The sequence below is a fragment of the Larus michahellis genome, chromosome Z (genome assembly GCF_964199755.1).
Source record: "Larus michahellis chromosome Z, bLarMic1.1, whole genome shotgun sequence".
NCBI classification, from domain to species: Eukaryota; Metazoa; Chordata; class Aves; order Charadriiformes; family Laridae; genus Larus; species Larus michahellis.
The window spans coordinates 14,542,432-14,563,367 of NC_133930.1; the positions used below are offsets into that span (position 1 = coordinate 14,542,432).

General features: G+C 36.7%; 1 protein-coding gene across 6 annotated transcripts in view; it reads right to left on the reverse strand.

The window, feature by feature from the left end:
• Nucleotides 1–542: 542 nt before the first annotated feature.
• CPLANE1 (ciliogenesis and planar polarity effector complex subunit 1) overlaps nt 543–20,936 on the reverse strand; it is a 65,052-nt gene continuing 44,658 nt past the window's right edge. For 4 of the 6 annotated variants that reach the window (XM_074570123.1, XM_074570126.1, XM_074570124.1 and 1 more), the window contains 18 exons: nt 20,765–20,894; nt 19,706–19,760; nt 18,684–18,788; nt 18,107–18,199; nt 16,917–17,029; nt 16,458–16,656; nt 15,943–16,184; nt 14,141–14,234; nt 13,069–13,218; nt 11,619–11,649; nt 10,029–10,160; nt 7,084–7,249; nt 5,378–5,439; nt 4,771–4,935; nt 3,530–3,642; nt 3,104–3,187; nt 1,541–1,710; nt 543–1,112 (listed from right to left, as the gene is read on the reverse strand). In XM_074570123.1, the coding sequence (XP_074426224.1) occupies nt 972–1,112; nt 1,541–1,710; nt 3,104–3,187; nt 3,530–3,642; nt 4,771–4,935; nt 5,378–5,439; nt 7,084–7,249; nt 10,029–10,160; nt 11,619–11,649; nt 13,069–13,218; nt 14,141–14,234; nt 15,943–16,184; nt 16,458–16,656; nt 16,917–17,029; nt 18,107–18,199; nt 18,684–18,788; nt 19,706–19,760; nt 20,765–20,894 (2,245 nt within the window). In that variant the 3' untranslated portion in view covers nt 543–971. The remainder of the gene's footprint in view (nt 1,113–1,540; nt 1,711–3,103; nt 3,188–3,529; nt 3,643–4,770; nt 4,936–5,377; nt 5,440–7,083; nt 7,250–10,028; nt 10,161–11,618; nt 11,650–13,068; nt 13,219–14,140; nt 14,235–15,942; nt 16,185–16,457; nt 16,657–16,916; nt 17,030–18,106; nt 18,200–18,683; nt 18,789–19,705; nt 19,761–20,764; nt 20,895–20,936) is intronic. The other 2 variants (XM_074570125.1, XR_012584926.1) reach the window with 2 other exon arrangements.

Genomic DNA, 20,936 nt, shown 5'->3' on the forward strand with positions numbered 1-20,936 from the left:
TCTGAACCTACAGGAACAGTCAGTTCTACCCTGATACGTGTGTAATTCTGTAACAGGCTTTCTTTGAACCATATTTCTTGATGTTTGCCAAGGTACAGCTTCACTCAGGAACATGCAAATTATATAAAAACTACTGCTGTTGGGAAGGAGTCACCATAGCTGCATCTGCTCAGGCCACCACAACTAGTTGATGGTCACTGACCATATGGGAAATTTTTCTACAAACATCTGGGGGCTGCTAGAAAAGCTCTGACACAACAGCACCATACAGATGGATGAACAGCAATACTTTACATCAGTAAGTAGTTGTCCTTCATGTCTTATACTGTTGTCTGATTTTCCTAACAAAAGTCCATATTTCATTTATTGCTGCCTATTTCTACCTCCTTCTATCAATCATTCAAACTCTTTTAAGATTTCTCTTAACTACTATGCAAGTAAGCTGGGTTTAAAATATGAGAGTAGCGCACGTGCACGTGTACAGCCATAGCGGCACACAGCAGTAACAGCGCTCTGTGTATAAATCACTTCAGAGCAGAAACTAATAAACTCACTTTTATTAAATCAGTTTATCACAATTGTTAAGTTACAAAAATAACTTCATCCATAATGATGTTAAATACTAAATGCAAAGGTAAAACAGTTGTGCAATGCTCTTAAAATTGAATACATTTTTTATGTATTTTAGATGGGCAAAGTAGATGTCCCAGAAGTTCTTGTTTAAGACTGTTGGTCTGCACTTACCAACAGCATTTAGTTCTTGTTGACTTGAAGACATGTGGAAAGCAAACTATGTGTTAAGGAAATGAATTTCATTCTAGGCAAACTGAAAGCAGTGACAGTTTCTGTGCTGCTTAAGAAGAAAACCAATGCAAGCCTCAATCCATTTTAAGTACAACGATGATTATTTTAAAAAATGAAACCAAACATCAGAAACTGTTTGGAAGTGCACAGCAGCTGAGAAATTTTGTTCACACGTCTTCCACATCCGCTACCATTGCCTCAATTGCGCTCCAGTCCAGTTTGCTGAGGATACTTCCCGTGCTCTCAGAAACACCATCAGTGTCGATCATGCCGAGAGGAGAGAAACTCACAGGATGCGGTGCAGAGGCCTATTGGAGGAAAAGACAAACTGAATCATCGAGTATCATTCACGGACAAGACCTTTGTGTAGCCAGCAGAAACGATCCCACTTTTTTCAAATATGTCCTAATTAAGTTACTTATCTGATTATTCTGCAACAAATGCAATTTTGCTTTCCTGTTTACAGACTTTCACTAACGTCTGCTGCCTGGACAGACAACATGCCTACACAGTTGTTATAAAAAACATTAATTTTCAAGGCTCACAAGAATGACTTTGCTTGTAAAGACAATATGTAGTTCTGCTGAATCACCATAGTTTATGTCCCTCTGCATCTAACCCACCCGCATATTTTGAATAGAGAACTACATTTTAAATAAAGCAGAAGTAAACAAAGTGTTAAATGGCAGGTATCAAATAATTCTACAATATCTACCTGAATCTACCTACATCCTACCTGAAACAAGGAGTCATGAGTATCTTGAAGTATTCTTTGGATTTCATCAGGCACGGTCCAAGGACTTACTACATCTCGATCAGCTTCCTGATCAACACCTTCTGTCTGAACTGCGGTGGCAACATGTGGCGGCTTTTGTTTTGATGGTCTGCCGTCTCTGTGCTCAGCAGCTGAGAAGAAAACAGGCCAACCACGGCACTGTAATGATTCTTGCTGTTTTCTACATGTCTTGAAGCTCCAAGTTCTGAGAACTGAAGCTGTGTGTAAACACATGTAAAAGCAGCACACTCTTTTATCTTGAACTGATGTGAGGTTGTGGCAAAAAAATGGTGCTCTTCCCTTCCAGCCTCATACTCTGAACGCTCCCCAGGGCAGAACACGAAGTGGAGTAGGACTGTGCACGGTGCCTATAGCATCTATGTCATGTAATGCAGTCCCCCAAAAGGGGCATTATTTGATAGAGGAATGAAACTATATAAATCCTGCATTTGTGCCTCTTAGAAGATGTAGAACTTCAGTGAAACCCTTAGCAGTGATGGGATATACTGGAGGAACAGTCAGAAGAAAGTGATGTGAAATCAGATAAAGATCAACCTGTGTTTAGAGTTTAAAAAGAGAATGTATAGAAAGGAGGAGAAAAACTACTTCCCACACACATAGAGGTGAGTGATAGATTCCGGAAAAAATCTGCTTACTATTGCTTCTTTTGCTTTCCTGCACTGCCAAGTCAAATAAATTGACATTTGGCTAGCCAAATAGTATCTCTGTTATGTCAATAGCATAATTGTGGTGTAAGGGAGAATGGAATCAACCCACAGTATTTCCTAAATTTCAGACCGATTCTTTCCTCAATCTTTTTCAGTCAGATCAGAAAGTCTGCTCCTGTAATCAAGTCCTGCATCTGTTAAAGAATTTGATTAGGAGGAAATATTTATGTGAGGAAACTTGTGTGGATCTAGACCTACACAGACAGAATTAGGCAAAAAGGATCACTAAAATCCAAATTTTTTTTTTTTTTTAAAAAGTTCAGTCATAAACTTTTTCCACTCTAACACAATGACAAAATAATATCTTAAATAGATACTGTACAGAGGAATAACAAAGACAATTCCTACTTTAAAGAGCCCAGAAACTAAGCAGCATAGAAAGGTAAGGAAGAGGCACAGTACTTGTGTACTGTACTGCTAACTAACTCTCTCTCTGTGGGTTTCCAGTGAAAGAAAGACTCAAGTCCTCCGTCCCTCATGACTCTGTAATGCCTGTTTCAGGAAATCACTGAAATCTAGCACATTTGCTTCTGTAATCTTGGAACTGCCATCTGGCTAGAACCACTCAGGAGGTAAACAGAGGTGATTGGTCAAAATATTTCAGATGTTTCTAATGAAAAGCGTTTTTATGTGGGGCAAAAATGATGATTTTTATTCTTTTAAACTAATGATGTATCTGAGGCCTGTGTTGCATAAACTTTACCCAGGATGTATTTTGAAATGTATTCTCTGTGTCTTATTTTTCCCCTGTATTATATAGCTGAACAGCACTGCGTCATTACTCTTAGTAACTTACAGTATCTAGAATTAAAAGGATCGTTTGCAGCATTTCTCATTCTTCCTCTGGAAGTACTTTTCTGTAGGAGCATACAGGCATTTCCTGGAAGGACAAAGAAAGCATCTCCTGTTAGGTGCAGCAGATCGAAACTACTCACAAGATGCTTCAAAATTTTCATCTATGAGCTTGCTTCCTGGCTTACACAGTACTCTTGCTATGGCAAACTAAGGTACTTTGGATTTAGAAAGAGATGATAAAAAAAGGTAACTCTAATCATTTAACAGGCCAATGACAGCACACTTGCAAAAGCCTCAGGACAGGAAACCTGCAGGATTGTAAGTCTGACTTTCAACATGAGTATTAAAGCTTCTCCCTCCCAAAATCCAGTAGTAACTTGAAGATCATCCTCAGTATGTGCCTTCATTAACAAAGTTCTGTTCTTACCCCTGGACTGTGTTAAACCAAGAGTTGGTGTGAAACGGTGTACTTTTTGTCCAAAGCTGGGTTTGGCAGCAATTTTGCCCCTTTCTGACAGAACAGGACTCTTCAGATGCCCTCTACAAGAAAAAAAAAACACAACACAACAAGAAAGCTCAAATACTTCCCACTGTCTACTACATACCATTCCCCGACACGACTTAGGTCTAACAGGGCTTATTCAGACAAGGCAAAAGGCCACAGAAATAACCTTCAGCCCCCTTAGCTGAGGATCAGCATCACACGCTGCCTGGGGGGCCAATAAGCCTCACCAGAATCAGAACTATACAAACAGCCAGTTTAGGTGCAACAAAAACTTGTTAGTTAGAAGTCACTGTCACTCCTAAGGTGGCTTCGTGCATGACATTCCTTAGTGCTTCTGATTCTGGCAGGGCTGATGTATTCAAAGTGCTCTTGGACACCACCAACAGGCTCTGTACAGCACTGACTACTTTCGGTTTAATGCTTTATCCTGGAACTTCACCTACTAAAAACAGATGGAGAAATGTTTAAGTCTGGAAGTGACAGGGCTATCTGAAGTACACAGTTCCTCCTGTTATTGTGGAAAACATAAAATTGTATGCAGAAGAAGGAAAAGTATATTGCAATATACGTCTGGAGTACATATACACACATGTGACATTAATGCCATCAAGTAGAATAAATTTACAGATTTATAATACTCAAATACCATCATCTCAAAATGCAATAAGCACCAAAGTGCAAAAGAAAGAACAAGTAAAATCGTAGGTAATGAAAAAAATCAGAAAGGAAGAGAGTAAATCTAGCATTTGCTGAACTCTCATTTAACTAGTCTATATGCACCGACAGTCGTATTTATATTTGCTTCTTGCGTGTTACCAGATGCTCTTCAGATCATTAACTATGTTGCTGGCTATACTGCAGTGGAATTGCTGTTGAGTGAATGGGTTAGGACATTGATTACAGCTCTGTCTCTAGAATTGGCTTTGTCTGTGCTCTGAAAGGCATTTTTAAGGCTCCTTCCAAGATTTGCATTTGTGGTTGTAAGAAGCCTGGTACAAGAGCTTAAGACTCCTCTGAACCAGACAAAGTGTGTATTTGATTCTGCCAGAATATAAAGCTTCTCTCAATCTAATCCTTTCCCAACTAGCTGCAAATTGCAGGCAAATATGAAGTGTGGTAAAGACACCAATACATCTGAACAGAGTTAATGCTTGAATTGTTACCCTTTAGTAGATGCCATATGCCTTTTTCTGTACTCTTGAGGTGATCTTGTCCTGGACAACGGACTATGTTCACTTGTAGGTAACACCACTGTTTCAGACAACATTTCATTCATCAGAGAAAGTGCTTGTGATATTCTCATACTGTGATGTTCAGACAACAGGGCTCTATGAAGAAATAATGTTACATATTAACTCAAGCTATCACTCCTTTAATTGTAGGTGCTTTTGAGTCTTGTAAGGCCACATGGTAAACAGAATAGAACAACTTATTTTTGCAATTTCAGAGAAGATACAGTAACCTTTTTAAGATCATTAGTAAAAAGCTAAAACATTTATTAACAATGGGTTTGACAGAATGGAAGAGTCAATGTTGGGGGAAAAGAAAAAGAAAAAATTATATTTGGAAAGTGAAAAATAAAATCGAAGGATGAAACATGTTCAGAGTTTTCCTAAATGGTAAAGCAAACATTAATTACCTATGCTTTTGGTTGAAATGCCATTCATATCTGAAGTTTCATAGACAAGATAGTTAAAACTACCCCTTCCTTATGACTGGAAGATTAATATATAAATAAGAACACCACAAGTTACATTTATAGCAACTTACTTGTCTTTTTCTTCTTTCTTCTTCTGGAAGACTTTAATATCCTTTGAAGTAAGACTACAATGCTGTGCAAGAAAGTATAATAATAATTAACTTGTTCTGTACTGTGCTCCCATCCCAGCCTCCAACTTCTCACTCTCAAAATGTAGATGTATTTGACTTGAAAATTACTGTTTAAGACGCTGTCCAGAATGAAAAACAATATGAAAGCATATGGCCCTATCAGGAAATTCAGGTAAGATTGTCTCTATAAACTCCCAGTCTCTAAAAATATATTGAAAGCTTACAGTCACACCTATAGCTCATATGCTTAAAATATTAACATTCTTAAGGAGATGTCTTCACTGTTAAGCTCAAAGTTTCAAATGGCCTCACCTTCAGTTTCCTAAAAATCAGTGACGTTTGTAACAATAACTAATTTAAAAAACAGGGCAAGGTTGCAGTTTGACCCGCGTTTGCTGGAGTACAATTTTAATTTTTTAATGCTTTCTTCTAAAAAAACTAAAACCCCCAAAGCTGAGAATCCCTCCCCATCTAATGATTTCAGGAGAAAAGCTTATAACAAAAGCATCAACTTTATATTTATGAGTTCGCAACACAGGAGAGGGAGAAGCAGGACCCATTTTTCCTGAATCACTTCTCTCTACAGGTGTACAAAAGTGCAGCCAGGTTCAACTCCGCAGGACTGTTTAAAACCAGAGGAAATACTGTATTTCATGTGTGAGATCTGTTACTCTTTCTAAAAGCAAATACAATTGAATTGTTTAGTAACAGGAAACTTCTGTGTGTTATGTATTTGCTGCTTGGGAGTTAAAACCAGTAGAGCTTAAGCATGAAAGAATTTGCAGCACACCCTGCATTCAACTGCTGAGTAAAAAGTACAGGGATGTATTTGCTGTTGCAAGGTCTCATCTCCTATAACCCCGGAGCAGTGTCTTTTCAGGTCTGGAAGGTTTCCAGGTGAAAAATACATATTTTAAGACTTTATACTGATTGGGAAATTATTTCTGAACTACTTTTGTACCTTTTTTTCCCCTCCAGTTATTTCCAGCACACTGCAGATCAGAAGATATTAATGTATCAGGCCATAAACATGTTTTTACTAATTAAACTTAAAATTGAAAAAAATTCTGGAGGGACAGGGGTGTTTGCTGAGCCTGTATTGAAACCAGACTTCAACAAAAAGATTCATCAGATACTTGAGATACATGTCATATTTGAACATCTCTGCCGACCCTCTGTAATTGCATACACTTCCCTGTGTATGAATGACAAAATGACAAGGATGACAAAATGAAGAACTTTGGCATCTGAACTCTGCTTTTTAAACTCACTGGGGGTTTTTGTGACGTGCAGAGGAAGATGAAACAAGACATAAACACATCTTTTACAACTCCTGCAGTTATCACTCCTTGAATGTTACAGCTATATCTATTACAGTCAATGGTCTGTACTTCCTGAATCCAGAGCCGGGGGGCAGGTCATGATTGCTACCTGCAGTCATTGTCATTACTGCAGCCTGTGAAGAACACTAGTATATTTGCTTACTGATCACTTCTGACACAATCGTGGTCAGTTCCAATAAAATAATACATATAAAACCCCAATATTAAAATAGGAAAAAAATCACCGACAGCCTTTAAATTATCTAACCTGAACAATCAACACTTGTACAACATATAACATTTACTTCTTCAAGATGGCCTTACCACGTTCTTTCTTAGATTGAATGGATTACGCTCTTTCTGTCTTTGTTCATCCAGTTTCTTCAAATATTCTCTCATTCTTTCCTTTTGCTTTCTTTTCATCCATGCTTGTATCTCTCTCTTCTCCTTTTCTGTTTTTTGAGAATGTCCAGCAGCAGCATCATGAGCCCTGAGAGCAGATGTAAATGAGATATAATCAAGCACATCCTTTACATTGCAAACACTGGCAGCTACACATGATATAATAAAAATACTGCAATCCCTTTAAAATTCTGACTCAGATGAAAGCATAAGCAACGAACAACAGGGAAATTTTCTTCTGCAAAATTTTACTACATAAAATCCTGGCACACAAGTAATTTCCAAGAAACTTCCTAAAATTTTATTCCATTTGTCAACTAGATTCAGATAACAGGGCCAAAGCTTTAAATGTAGATGATCTGTTATGGTCTTTATCGGATAACTAGCACAGAAAAAACTGCAAGTCATTTTGCTTTGATCTTTCATTTTTAAACGTGTATGGTGTAAGTATCTAAAAAAGAAAAAAAGACCAATGAGATTCTATCATGCTTTCATTCCCTCTCCTCAACCTATGAGCTCCTTCACCAGTCTACCTGTACAAAGTAATTTTAAAAACACTTAACTTAGAGTCCTAACAACAGAAAAATGCAGTCAATAAGAAATGGTAACTTCCTTCTTAAAGTTCTTCAGAAATATTTACTAATTCACCTTGCAATAGTCTTTAAAGTAAGCACCTGGCTAATAAATATTTTCTTCATTGTAAAACTAAAAGCACTAACCTAAAAATTGAGATATTCCAACAGAAGTGTTTCAATTTTAAATGACTCATTTATCACAGCCCATTTTGAAATTTCTCTCATTTTCAAGACTGGCAGGCACTAATAATTCCAGAATCCACAACGTGTAGCAAAGTTAAGACTACATCTAGTAGCCACAGTTCAACAGAAAGCTTATGGATGGAAGCATTAAAGCCCTCAAGGGATTAGAACTCTGACACATTTGAGACTGATTTACTTTATGGCAAAGGGAAGTGTTATTATCAGAAGTATTCACAGTCACATGTGAAACTGAGTTGTCTTGAGGTCTTTGGTCAGGTTTGATTAAGTGCTGCTTGAATACATTTCTGAAATTTTCAGTGATTTTGAAAATATTAACATAATTGCACAAAACAGCTAGCAACATTTATATGTTGATGTAGTGATTACTGATGTGTTTGGAATTCTCAAAGGATCACAAGGACGTTATGATCTGTGCACAAATTTAGCTTTGAAGTTCTTGAGTTCCTTTTGCAATTTGAATAAATGTTAGAACTAAACCAGAGCACGACACTCTACTTAAATAAGATAATAATAAGGGCAAGTGTAGGGTGCTGCACCTGGGGAGGAATAACCCCATGCACCAGGACAGGTTGGGGGCTGACCTGCTGCAGAGCAGCTCAGCTGAAAGAGACCTGGGAGTCCTGGTGGACAACAGGATGGCCATGAGCCAGCAATGTGCCCTTGTGGCCAAGAAGGCCAATGGCATCCTGGGGTGTATCAAGAAGAGTGTGGCCAGCAGGTCGAGGCAGGTCATCCTTCCCCTCTACTCTGCCCTGGTGAGGCCGCACCTGGAGTCTTGTGTCCAGTACTGGGCTCCCCGGTTAAAGAGTGACAGGGAACTGCTGGAGAAGGCGCAGCAGAGAGCTACCATGATGATTAGGGGACTCGAACACCTCTCTTATGAAGAAAGGCTGAGGGATTTGGGTCTCTTCAGTCTGGAAAAAAGATAACTGATGGGGGGATCTTATCAACGCTTATAAATACTTAAAGGGTGGGTGTCAGGAGGATGGGGCCAGGCTCTTTTCAGTGGTGCCCAGTGACAGGACAAGAGGTAATGGGCACAAACTTGAGCATAGGAAGTTCCACCTAAACATGAGGAGGAAATTCTTTACTTTGAGGGTGGCAGAGCACTGGGACAGGCTGCCCAGAGAGGTGGTGGAGTCTCTGTCTCTGCAGACGTTCAAAACCCGCCTGGACGCGTTCCTGTGTAACCTGGTCTAGGTGACCCTGCTCTGGCAGGGGGTTGGACTAGATGATCTCCAGAGGTCCCTTCCAACCCTATGATTCTATGACTGCTCTTCCCATCCTGGATCCACTCTATCCGTGGTGTAAAACTGAATGTTTTTACCTGAAGCATGGGCCAGGGAACTGAATTTTGCCTTTGCTGCTGCAGTCTTGAGACATCTTTATAAGCAAAGATCCAGGAGAATTCTTTCAATCCTTGACATCAGTCTGTAGTTTTATGACCTTACCAGCTTCATGGTTTCATCTTAGGGGTAAACATCCTGAAACAGGTATCTTAAACTGGTGTGAAGCATTGCACCAACAAAACAGATTGTTTGGCATCCTGAACAGCTGTATTTTTGCCTTGTAATCAACTCATAACACAAACAGATGTAGGAAACAGCTGTAATTTCAACCTTTCTCAGCAAAGAACACAACTGATTCTATAACTGACAGTCAGGAAGGTGCAGAAATCTCCAGCAGGGAGGAGGGCATGACAAGCTGGAATCTGGGGCTGGAAGCTTCTGAAGCTGCTTTGCCATTGACAAGAAATTTCTGTTCTGTCTTTCAGAACTACTTTAGAAGGGTCCAGACCCTTTGGTTGAACTGAATATGCTGTATTATAGAGTTGTGTTCCAGCCTATACCTCATAGCAAGTAGGAGGATGGAAAGAATTTTAAAACCAAAATAATAAAAAACAATTAGCACATTTGACGATAACGGCCAGTAAAGCAGTGGCTATTAAACAGTTCTAATACTAGTCCCATTCATATCAACTCAAATCACATGCTCGCTTCCATTGTTTATGGGGTATGAGCTATAAGAAGAATAACCAGGGTTAAAATGATTTAACTAATACACAATAAAAACCAGACATGGTATTACCTAGAGATTTTCTTAGCTTGTATTTCTGTAAAGCCCAGCTCCAACAGAGAGACATCACCTTCTGCTACAAGATCACTAATGATGTCAGTAACACCACTCAGACCAGTAATTTGCAGGGGATCTTCTAAAGAGCTTAAAGTCAGATGGGGGAAAAAAATGTTACTGATTTGCAGTAGAACATGCCTGTAAGAACAACAAGCTAAAATCCTTCTTTTATGCTTAAAAAGAGAATATTCAGGTTGCTTTACCAAAAGCCTTTGGACTGAATCTTCTTTCCCCTACATCTCACTGTGTTAGGGCACACAAGCAATACCTGGATAATGTGTGTAGATGCACTGTCTATAAACAGTTACTAGCCATCACCTTAGCTTTGCTGTCACCACTTACAGTTTAGCCAACTTTGTAACTCCACAATGTGAATGGGACAGAATTAGTGAGACCTGACTAACATTGAGGGTACAGACCTGACTAACACTGAGGATATTGAAGCAAAGAGGGCTTGAATAAACTATCCAGAAATATGGTCCTATTCACAGCCGAACTGCCTGAGCTCCACTGGGGTGCGTGAACGTGGCTGGCCCAGAGGAGGTTACACCTGGCAGCCCAGAAGGCCAGGAGCATCCACAGGGGTCGTACTGCTGCCCGTGCCAAGATAAGGCTGTGGGATGCTACCAGATTCAAGAACCCCAGCTTTCAACAACCTTCTGAGCAATAATCAGTGTGAGTGAGAGAATAGTTTACCTAAATTCTGCCCATTTCTTTCCTCTCTTTTAATCAGTTGCTTTCAATAAATCTCATGTAGTTTATGATTACAAGCTACAGTTGATTCAAGTTCCTCCTTTGGCTAAAAATCACCATCTGCTAAAGTTTATTGCCTCACACCCATCCTCAAGGTTATGTAATCACTCCCTAATCTACTTCAGTCACAACAACCAGTTTCACTTAAAATACTTTAAAAATAAACTAAACCATTTGGTTTACTGCTATGCTTCAAGCAAAACAATACAGGTGGATAACTGAGCAGAACGACCAGGACGAAAGGGATGCCAGCTACTCTTTTCTACTGCACAACTGGATCCAGAAGACTAACAGCAGCTAACGGTAAAAAATATGTATGTCAGACCATTTTATTCAATGCATAAGATCATTCCAGTTTTTAAATCTTCAGTCTGCTGCTTTACACTGTTCACATGATAACATTTCAAAAACTTCCTGGTCATAGCTGGCCTCAGTAGAGGCCAGCAGTTACTACTAGCAGCAGTTATAAGTACTTGTCCGAAAACACTGTTTTGCAAATAGGAGAAATAACAAATGCACAGAGACAACAGCACCATCTACATTAACAGCTCTGTTACTTGTAACTAGAAAGCAACTTTGAATACTCCTGCAGCTTTTGCATAAAGTAAATCTAAGAGGCACTACCAAAGTCAGAAATAATGCCAAAAATTAACTAATAAAAAGGCTTTCATTCAGTTTGAAAATGAATGCCTTGATTTTTATGTAAGTGATAGTTCCACCTTGACAGTCCCCGTTTTGGTATGAATTTAAAAGTAAACAAATTTTCAACAAAACTACTGTTGAAATACATACCTATCACATAGGCCTCCAGATACATGAAAGCCTGGAATAGAAACAGTGTTAATAAATTGTTAATAAAAGCCTTGCACTTGTACACAAACTAGTAATACATAGGTTAAACAGTCTGTGAGATAAAATACAGAAATATATCAGTCTGAATATGTTGACATTGAAAAGAAATCAATATTGTACATAGGCTTACTGGCTTCTTAGAGAGCATGTCATCAACTGCCAGGTTAATACAGAGTTTTCAGAGAACATTAATTAACAACAGCCTTGACTGACATCGCTAGTTTTGCTAGGAAGATGAGATCACTGTTGTCAGTTTTCTGCTACGATCAAACTAAGACTATCAGTTCCAACTAACTGGAAATTATCTCTTCCAATTAACTATACAGCAATGAACAACTGCCACTTACTTGAAGACGCCAGGCTACAAACTCCTGAAATTCAGGAAATGTGGCTGAAGAGCAGTAGGGATGTCTTAGAAGGAAGGGCACAATCATACTCTCAAGAAATTATAGTTGCAATTTAGTATCACCTACAGCTTTCTTAGCTTGCAAGTAACAAGTTTATACTTAAAGAGAAATCTGTAAGTGTATTACTGGTTATAAAATCTATGTGGATGTGCATGCCATTTAAGATTCAATTCTGCTGTATGCAGATACAGGAACCATGTTTTAACACCTTTTAAGATAGACTGCTGCAAATAGGGCTATCAAATGCATGTTCACCTGTACAAAGTATGTATTATTTTTAGAAGCTTGAATCCAAGCAATGCAGGCAATATGCAGACAAAATAAGACACTCTGCCTTTTTAAACACAGACAACAAGTTGCTTGCATAGTGACTTTTCCTCTTCCTTTTAATGCTACTGCAGTCTTCATAATTGCAAAAATCAATTTACGGACAATTTGAAAAATGAAATGAGACCTCATAAAATAACGTTTTAGGACACAGCCAGTAGCTACTGCGGAGTGATATAAAACAGTTTATTTTGCTGATGTGGACTGGATTTAATTGAGATCTCACCTCTCTAGAACACAGGATGTTGACAGAGATGATAAAGACAGCTTTGGGAGGAAGCTATGAGTGTTCTGTGGCATTGTACCTATTTATATTCATGTACACTTAACTAAATAATTACATATCAGCGCAGTGACGGGTTTCAGAAATGGACCCAAAGTTATCATCTTCTTTCAATAACGGTGAATTTGAGTGCAAGTGTAATTCACTGCTGAACTGTTTTCAAAGCTTAGCGATGCTGTTCTGACATGTAACATATAAGCTCATTATCAACATACATCCCAGAAATCTAGAAAGACTGACAATTGACTTTTATAAGCTCACTGGCATTACATAACATTCTGTATGACAGCAATGAGAAAGTATTACACCAGGAAGAAAAAGTTTACTTATTTTAAAAGGAGAAAAAGGGGAAAATAAACACTAAAGATTATACCAGAAGATGACTTTGTGCCACTGGGAAAGTTAGAAGCAGAGGCTGCAGAGGCAGGAGAGTGCACTCCCAATGTAGTATAACCAGGTACAAGATATTGCTCCTTTTCATCAGCTATAACATCTTCAAAAATCATGTCTCTCAAATAGTTTTCTGATGCCATGAAAAAATAATAAACATAGTAATTAGACCAATGAAAAAATCCCACACACAATGCAAAAACTATCATGCATATTTGTTAGTGACATATTTAGTTTATCTGCCAAACCTAGAACCACCTGAACCTAGATCAGTTGTGCCTCCCTGTGAAAGGGCACTACCAGACCTGTGATGTATGTACCAGTCCTGTACATGTGAACAAAAAGACTAAACTACTAGTTGCTGTGTGTGAGGTTAATGGACATCTTAAATATTGACTTAGTTATACTACAGACATATCCATGATTTGGTTCTACAACTTAGTTTTGTATTAACTTCAGAAGTAGATTAGACTATGTTTTGGTATGAAAGTAAAATGGATGTGAAGTATGTACCCCTAGCATTCTCCTTCTTGGCACAGTACAATAGCTGTAAGTAATGAGGTACTATATAATTAATTGTTATAGAATAAATTATTCAATGCATCGGCTCTAGCAAACAGTCAAGCTGATGTAAGCTTTTATTAATATCAGCACATACTGCAATTAAATAGGCACCAAAGATGCATGAAAAACGTTTAGGACAAATTTAATATCCTTTTATATCAGCAAGCAAAGCACTCATAAGCACCATGTTTTCATTTTATGATACAACAAAAGTACATACTATCATCTTTAAAATTTTATATCAAATTCCTGCATTATGGTTTTGGAAAAGATCAAAGTATACAGATATTTTCAAATGCATTTTTGTTGAAGCAGTACCAATAATATTCAGATTTTCTACCTTTAATTTTATTTCTCTCATATTTTTGATTTTTGGTCTATATTTCAATAACACCTTTTAGGACTGCAATAAGCTTCAGTGGTAATTAAAAGTTAGTCAGGTTTAATACTCAATTTCAAGTTTACTATCCTTCTGTTAACTGAACACATACCATCATCAATGATCCTAGCATCTTCGGAGAATGAAGGATGAGCACCAAGGTCTGAATTGGCAGCCATTTCAAAATCTTCTATTATTTTCACTAGCTACAAACCAAAAAACTATGTAACAACATATTCTTCAAGGTATTTCTGAGACTTACGCCACAGATATTCATTCAAAGTTTGCTTTAAATACAATTTTTTTTCCTCAGAATCTTTTAAACATTTTAATGGATTACCCTGATTCAAAACAAAGAAAGCAGTTCAGGAATCAAAATAGCTCAAGTAGATTCATTTAATCTAAAGAGTTTAATCTTCTTGACTCTTACTCTGAGAAAAATACATATGAACTGTATTATTCTTGTGAACAGTTTTACTCCTATTGATTACATTATCTATATTTTAAAAAGTTAGTTTTACATATATATATAATCTAAAAAACACAGAAAAATACATACATTATCTAAAAAAAACAGAAATAAAAATATTTCCATATTCTTCATAAATCAGGAGTTTCCTGAAGTTTAAAATTAGAAAGTGAAAACTAAAACTGACTAACCTAGATCAAGACATTTTACTGAACATTACTCTTACAACAAACAGGCCTCACAACTCATTTTTAATAGATAAGATATTATAAAAAGAAATGACCAACTGGTGTGCACTGAAATAGGGGCAAAAAAGAAAATTGGTTTATCTTTGGGATTTGGCTAGATATCTAGAAGAAGGTTGAAAACTCAAATGCAGTGAAAGCTGAAACAAAGAAGATATATTAAGATTTTTTTTCACTACAGGCTTTTAAAAACCTGTCTAGATCGTCACCTTGATGAAGAATATAAGTGATTAATCATCCTTCTTAGCGTAATAACTGTGCAGGTGACACAATGAGGTCCCTACATTTCTGCAAACACATGGAGGGACAGGCAATGGACACTATTAGTTTGACAGATTATACAGAAGGTGGATGCTGTGGAACTACAAAGTACTACTGAATTCATTCTGTATTAAGCCAGGTCTACAGAACTGGAAACTGACTTAGTTTTCTCGACATGCAAATAATTTTTTTTTTTACCACCTAGGTAAAATCAGAACCTGCTTGCTCATTCTTAGATTAGTCACTACCATGTTTGCTCTAAACTGCTAAAAAAATCAAAGTAATGTGAAGAAATAATTGCCAGCATTCCCCATTTCACATACACCTAAAGTCAGCAACACCTCAAGGTGTAGGCAAATTAAACTAGACTTAGTATTAAGAGGTCAGTCTGTTGAAAATTTTTAACTTTTTACCATTATCGCTGTTATGACCTATAAAATAGTAATTCCTGAATTACATATAAGATCATCTGAATGCATTATGTCCAAAATGCATTTATTTTACTTCTATCTTTAGATTTATAAAGACATTAAAAATGCAAATATTTTATGAAAATAAATAGGAACAGGTTCCAGAAATAGTCCCTTTATACTCTGCAGAGGCATAACTGCAGAAATCTTTGCCAAAAAGTTCTGTTTAGCCTGAACTTTCGTGCTATTCCATTTTCCCAGTTAGAGAGAAATCGAATATATTCTGCCCATTCACTAAGAACATGACCATTCTGGCCAGCATTTGGTTCATTGTAAGTAACCATGTCAGTGTCAGACAACAGATGCAGCACTAAATGTGAAAGAACTGTGTCCTATTATTCTCGATCTCTCTCAACATATACTAAACAGATCTGAAAATCCATCATTCCAAAATACAGATTTTGTCTTTAGCTGACAGAAGTTACAAAATAAAATGTTTCAGACACAACAGTCAGCAGTCAGAACTCACCAGTTTCGTATTTCTGAAATCCTCCTCCATATTTTCTGTTATGTTCTGTAGTGTTTTTAATTGCATATCCATTTCCTGCTGCTTTGTGGAAAAGTATTCTTTGCCAATTACTCTGGATGGAAGCTCTGAAGAAGGGAAAGTTCTGTCATCTTCATGTATTATGTTCCAAGTTGCATTATCTCTAGCAGAATCTGATTTCTTATCTTCCTTTTGCACTTGGCTTGATACAGTTTTCAGATCATCTTGAAATTGAAAAAAAATAATGCACTAACATCATTGAATAAATTGCAAACATTTAAGTATTGCAAGTAATTAGGCACAGCTGTGCTACACCTTGTAGCATGTCTTAGGAAGCAGAAATCTTCACAAAAGAAGACAAATGTATAAATGTTTTGATGTATAAGACTAAAAAAGCAGGAGGTGAGTTGGGGAAAGGCTGCAGGTTTTTTGTAGGAGGTATATTACAGCATAGGCATACAGCTTTTTTTCTCTGATTTAAAACCAAAATGTTTTACCTTTCTTCTGACGTGCCTGGGGTGGAATTGCATTAGTAACTGAAGCTGCCATGTGATGAAGTTTTGTCGTAGATGGAATTTCAGACTTCTCATTTTGCTGTGCAGTAGCTGTCTCTTCTTCAGACTCAGGTATCATTGGCAAATTGTTAAGAATGTCACTGTCTTCAATGTCAGTCACACTGATATATTCACGTTCACTCTAAACAAGAACAAGATTATTAAGAATTATAAAGTACGTGTTTTGCATACATTGTTTACAGTACATTGTTAAACATTTTGTGTGTTTACCTCTTACCACATTGAGCTGAAAGGCTTCTTGTTTTGGAGACAAAGTAACTACAATCTTCCCTATGGTATTATACAACTGACTCATCCAGATATAAAGAACCCAAATTCATGAGGTAAGACAAATGGTATATTTAAAATGTTTTACAACCATATGTACATTGGACCACTAACCAAATCAGGTGCATCCGACAGAAAGGATGGTAAAGATTTCTTGTTCACATCAGTGGCAAATTTCAGGTTTAAATACATGTCTGGTGGTAGTATCTCATGGGTGCTACATGATTCTATGAGAAAAGAATAATAGTCAATATTATATTTACAGTAAAAGCCAAGAAACTTCAGACAAACTATTTGGAAACAGGTCTGCATTCTCTAAATGATAAGAAATGCTTTGATTAGCACTTCTTTTAAAAAATATAAACAATGTAGCTTAATAGGTTTCTTTAATGTTTGCTTCTAACAATAAATTGCCGAATTATTTTTCATTTTGGTGATAAATTAGCAGAAAAATACTAAAAAGATTAAAATCAAAGCAACATGCTGCAATCTAAATTGCTATTCATTTCCAGTTCCTTCCTGAATAGGTAAAAAAAAAAAAATAAAATTTGTATCTTTACTTGCTACTTGGCAAAAAAGACGTCTAATAAACTATCTGCAAGGAAGTCACGTCATGTACTAAAATAATTTTCCAAATGGAACAACACTGTCAAATCTTAAAAGAATGGAAAAACTAATATTCTCACTTGGTACCATAGGGAAAATACTTAGGTACTGAATTCTGTGTAGTAGAATTTATCAAGAATTTATAAAATGGGGGGAGAAACCTCAAACCAAAATAAATCCTCTTTAGCCCAAAATCAAAGTTACCTTCTATTACTTGTTCTACAAACTGACCCAGAAGACGACTGATTTGGAATAAAATTCCAGCTTGAGATTGGAACATTGTTACTCGGCATATAGCTTTTACACAGCTTAGCAGATGCATGGAACAACTGTATAATTAGCTGAGCTACTACAGCTCGATTTCATGTTGTGCCTTAACATTCCACTGGTCAATCCATTTGGCCTACACAACACCAACTCCCCAAAATCCACAACTGTACCTCCTCATACAGGAATACAAAAACATAGGTACACTGCACCATCAAAAAAATCCAGCCAAACCTTTCATAAACAGTATTATAATTATTTCACATTTGGTTTCAATAATTACCATTAATGTTATTTGGTTTCAATAAATTACCACCTTCTTATCTATGCCCTGCATTAAGCTACCTCATGTACAAAAACCATGTTAAAATTGTAATATTTTTATAGACTTCCCAAACAACAAGTGAAGTAGAGAAAGACTGAAGCCACACCTGACACAGGAACAGACATGAGTGGCTCATTTTTTCGAACTTCAGAAACCTCATTTCCAGCACTGATTCCAACATCCTGATACGATTTGAGCACTTGATAAGAAAAAAAACAAAACCAAAACGCATGAATTTAAGGAAAGTAAGGACACTGATGGCATTATCTGAATGCACATTCCTGATTTCCCAGCTCATAATCAAAGCAAAGCTAGGGGGGAAGATGAGGGGAAACAATTTCAGTCACATGTGAAATATTGTCTAAAATGCATTTAGATAAAGTCAAGCTAAGCTAAAAGGAGCTTTCAGGAAAAGTTACAGCAGAACTGCCTTACAGAAAGCATGTGGAGACTCTTACATGACTGCACCAGTAATATTTTTATTTATAATTATTTTAACTAATATTTTGTAATTTATATTCCAGTATCTTCTGGTTTAACACTTTTTGAAACGAAAATGTTACAGCATAAAATACTGTTTTTCCCTTTTAAAACTTACTCCGTTTTGGAAACTGACCAAATATTACAATTAACAAGAAGCAACACCAGAAATAGTTGCTGTAGGTCACACAGGTGGCACTTACCTGGCTGAGTATTGGTACTTGCATCTTGAGTTTCTGCTGGTTTTTTCCCTGTAGAAATCATGTAATGTAGGTCTGCTGAAGTAGTAATTGTTTCCCCCATTGTGTCTAAAATGTGATAATACACAACAAGTGTCTACAAATGATGTAAAAATTGGAAATCTCCAAAAGCAATGATGTTAACTTAAAACTAAGGGCTCCAACAGATTTTTCTCAGCATTTCTGACACATAATTTTAACCTTTCTCTAAGAACACTTCATGAATGTCTTCAAGAAAAATTTGTACTACCTTCTGTATGTGAGTATGCAACTGTATGGAAACTTACAATGTTACACTGAATTAAAATCAAGACTCAGTTTGGACATATAATTTTTAAATTAAATATTATACTATGCTGTAAAATAATAATTTGTATCATATCTTAAAAGGGGGAAAATACTTATGACATGTGTATTTATTGATGTTTCTAAAGAGTTTTGCAAGACAGTATTTCTCTAAGGCCAAATTTCAGATTGGACTGCATTTTGTCCTCTGACAGAACTAAATATTGTACTGAATTAACATACTAGAAAGATGCTAGATCTGTAGAAAGATCTGTAGAAAGAAAGTCTTTCTACAGGCATGGTCTTCATTTTCCAATCTAGAAATAACGTAAAGATTCATTTTCTTTTAAAAGACTCTTAAATTTTGTGTAATTAGAATATTCAGGCAAATAAATTTGTAATATCTTTTAAAATAAAATAAACTGATTTAGAATTTGAAAGCACTGTTTACAGCATTCTTCTGATGAACTAAGAACTGACAATCTCAAAAAAAGACTGAATATCTGTTGTACAACCTGAAAGGTTGTCCTATTTTTCTGGTGAAAGATCCCATAAGCCATTACGCTGTACTGCTCACAGACTACACAATTTGGGTTTTAATATCTTGATGACTATAGAGTTTTCCTTTGAAATCTATCATACCTCTATTCCTTGATTTATTTTATTTAAGCACTCAAAGAATTAAAGACACTTGTACTTGCCCACTGAAATGAAACAACCATCCTGAAGGGAAGGTGTAGATTTTGCTTGTTGATCCTAATATGAGGAGAAAAATAATTATCTTAAAAAATAGTTCCAATGCCAATTAAAGGCTTTATTGATGCTGTTAACTTTCCAATATACCTCCTCTGAATAATCATTAAAAAAAAAAAAATCATTGTAACATACTTTTCTTATCCCCTTTTATAATTCTTCTGATCTATTCCAACTCAGCAGAATTACCGACTATCTAACATTCTTTCCCACATGTACCTTGGGGTGATCTGCAGTAACACAAATTCCTCATTCTTCTTCAAGAAGAATAATGTTGTCTCTGCTGTATCATAATTAACATCTTTGTATTATCATCTGTATCATAACTAACATGACCCAGGTCTCGTGAGGATGTCCAGCTGCTGTGCTGAGACAGGGAAGTCTCAACGAAAATACGGCAGGGACCAAAAATAGAGCCTGATGCTCTGGGTAGTGATCTAGCTTTAAATCTGATAGTGTTCTAGTTTGAAATCTGGTACTTGCAAGGATAACCCCCAAATATGTTAAAAGATATCAAGAAGCCCCAGGGAAACAAACAGAGAAGTGCATAAATCAAAACCCAGCTTGATGAAGACTTTTCTCAGTTTCTTGGCTGAGACCTTGTGCGTGATCCCGATCCTCACTCTTATACTGTCATCATCTGGCCTCATGTGAAAAGAGTAATGCCTGGGTCATTTGTCCTAGCATTACTGCCAGGCTAAATATCTTTTTTTTCCCAAGCAATTAGTGTTTGTATATATATTTACTTTAAATGTACATACAGATAAATATCCCATCAAACTAAACAAGTTAATGTCCTAGGAAAAAACAAGAGCAACTTTGGAATACTTTAAAAAAATAAATTTCTTCTTTACAGGAAATCCAAGTATATGAATGGAAGATGTATACTGTTTCTAGGCTAGAGCCTGGAAGAGACTTAAGCAGGAAAATGTAAATCAAAAACCAGTGTCTTTCTTTCCTGCTAATACTTGAATGGAAAAAGGCAAAGAAAAAAACATTTTCTATACCCCAGTCCCTGATTCAACAGCTGTGACTGTATCACCAATACTGATGACGGAGTCATCTGGGAAGAAGGACACGCTTGGTTTCTTCTTTTCCTCCTTCTCTTTCATTTGTTGCTTATCACGCCTCTTTTGTCTGTCAACATATAAATTACAAATAAGAACTGCACTGAAATAA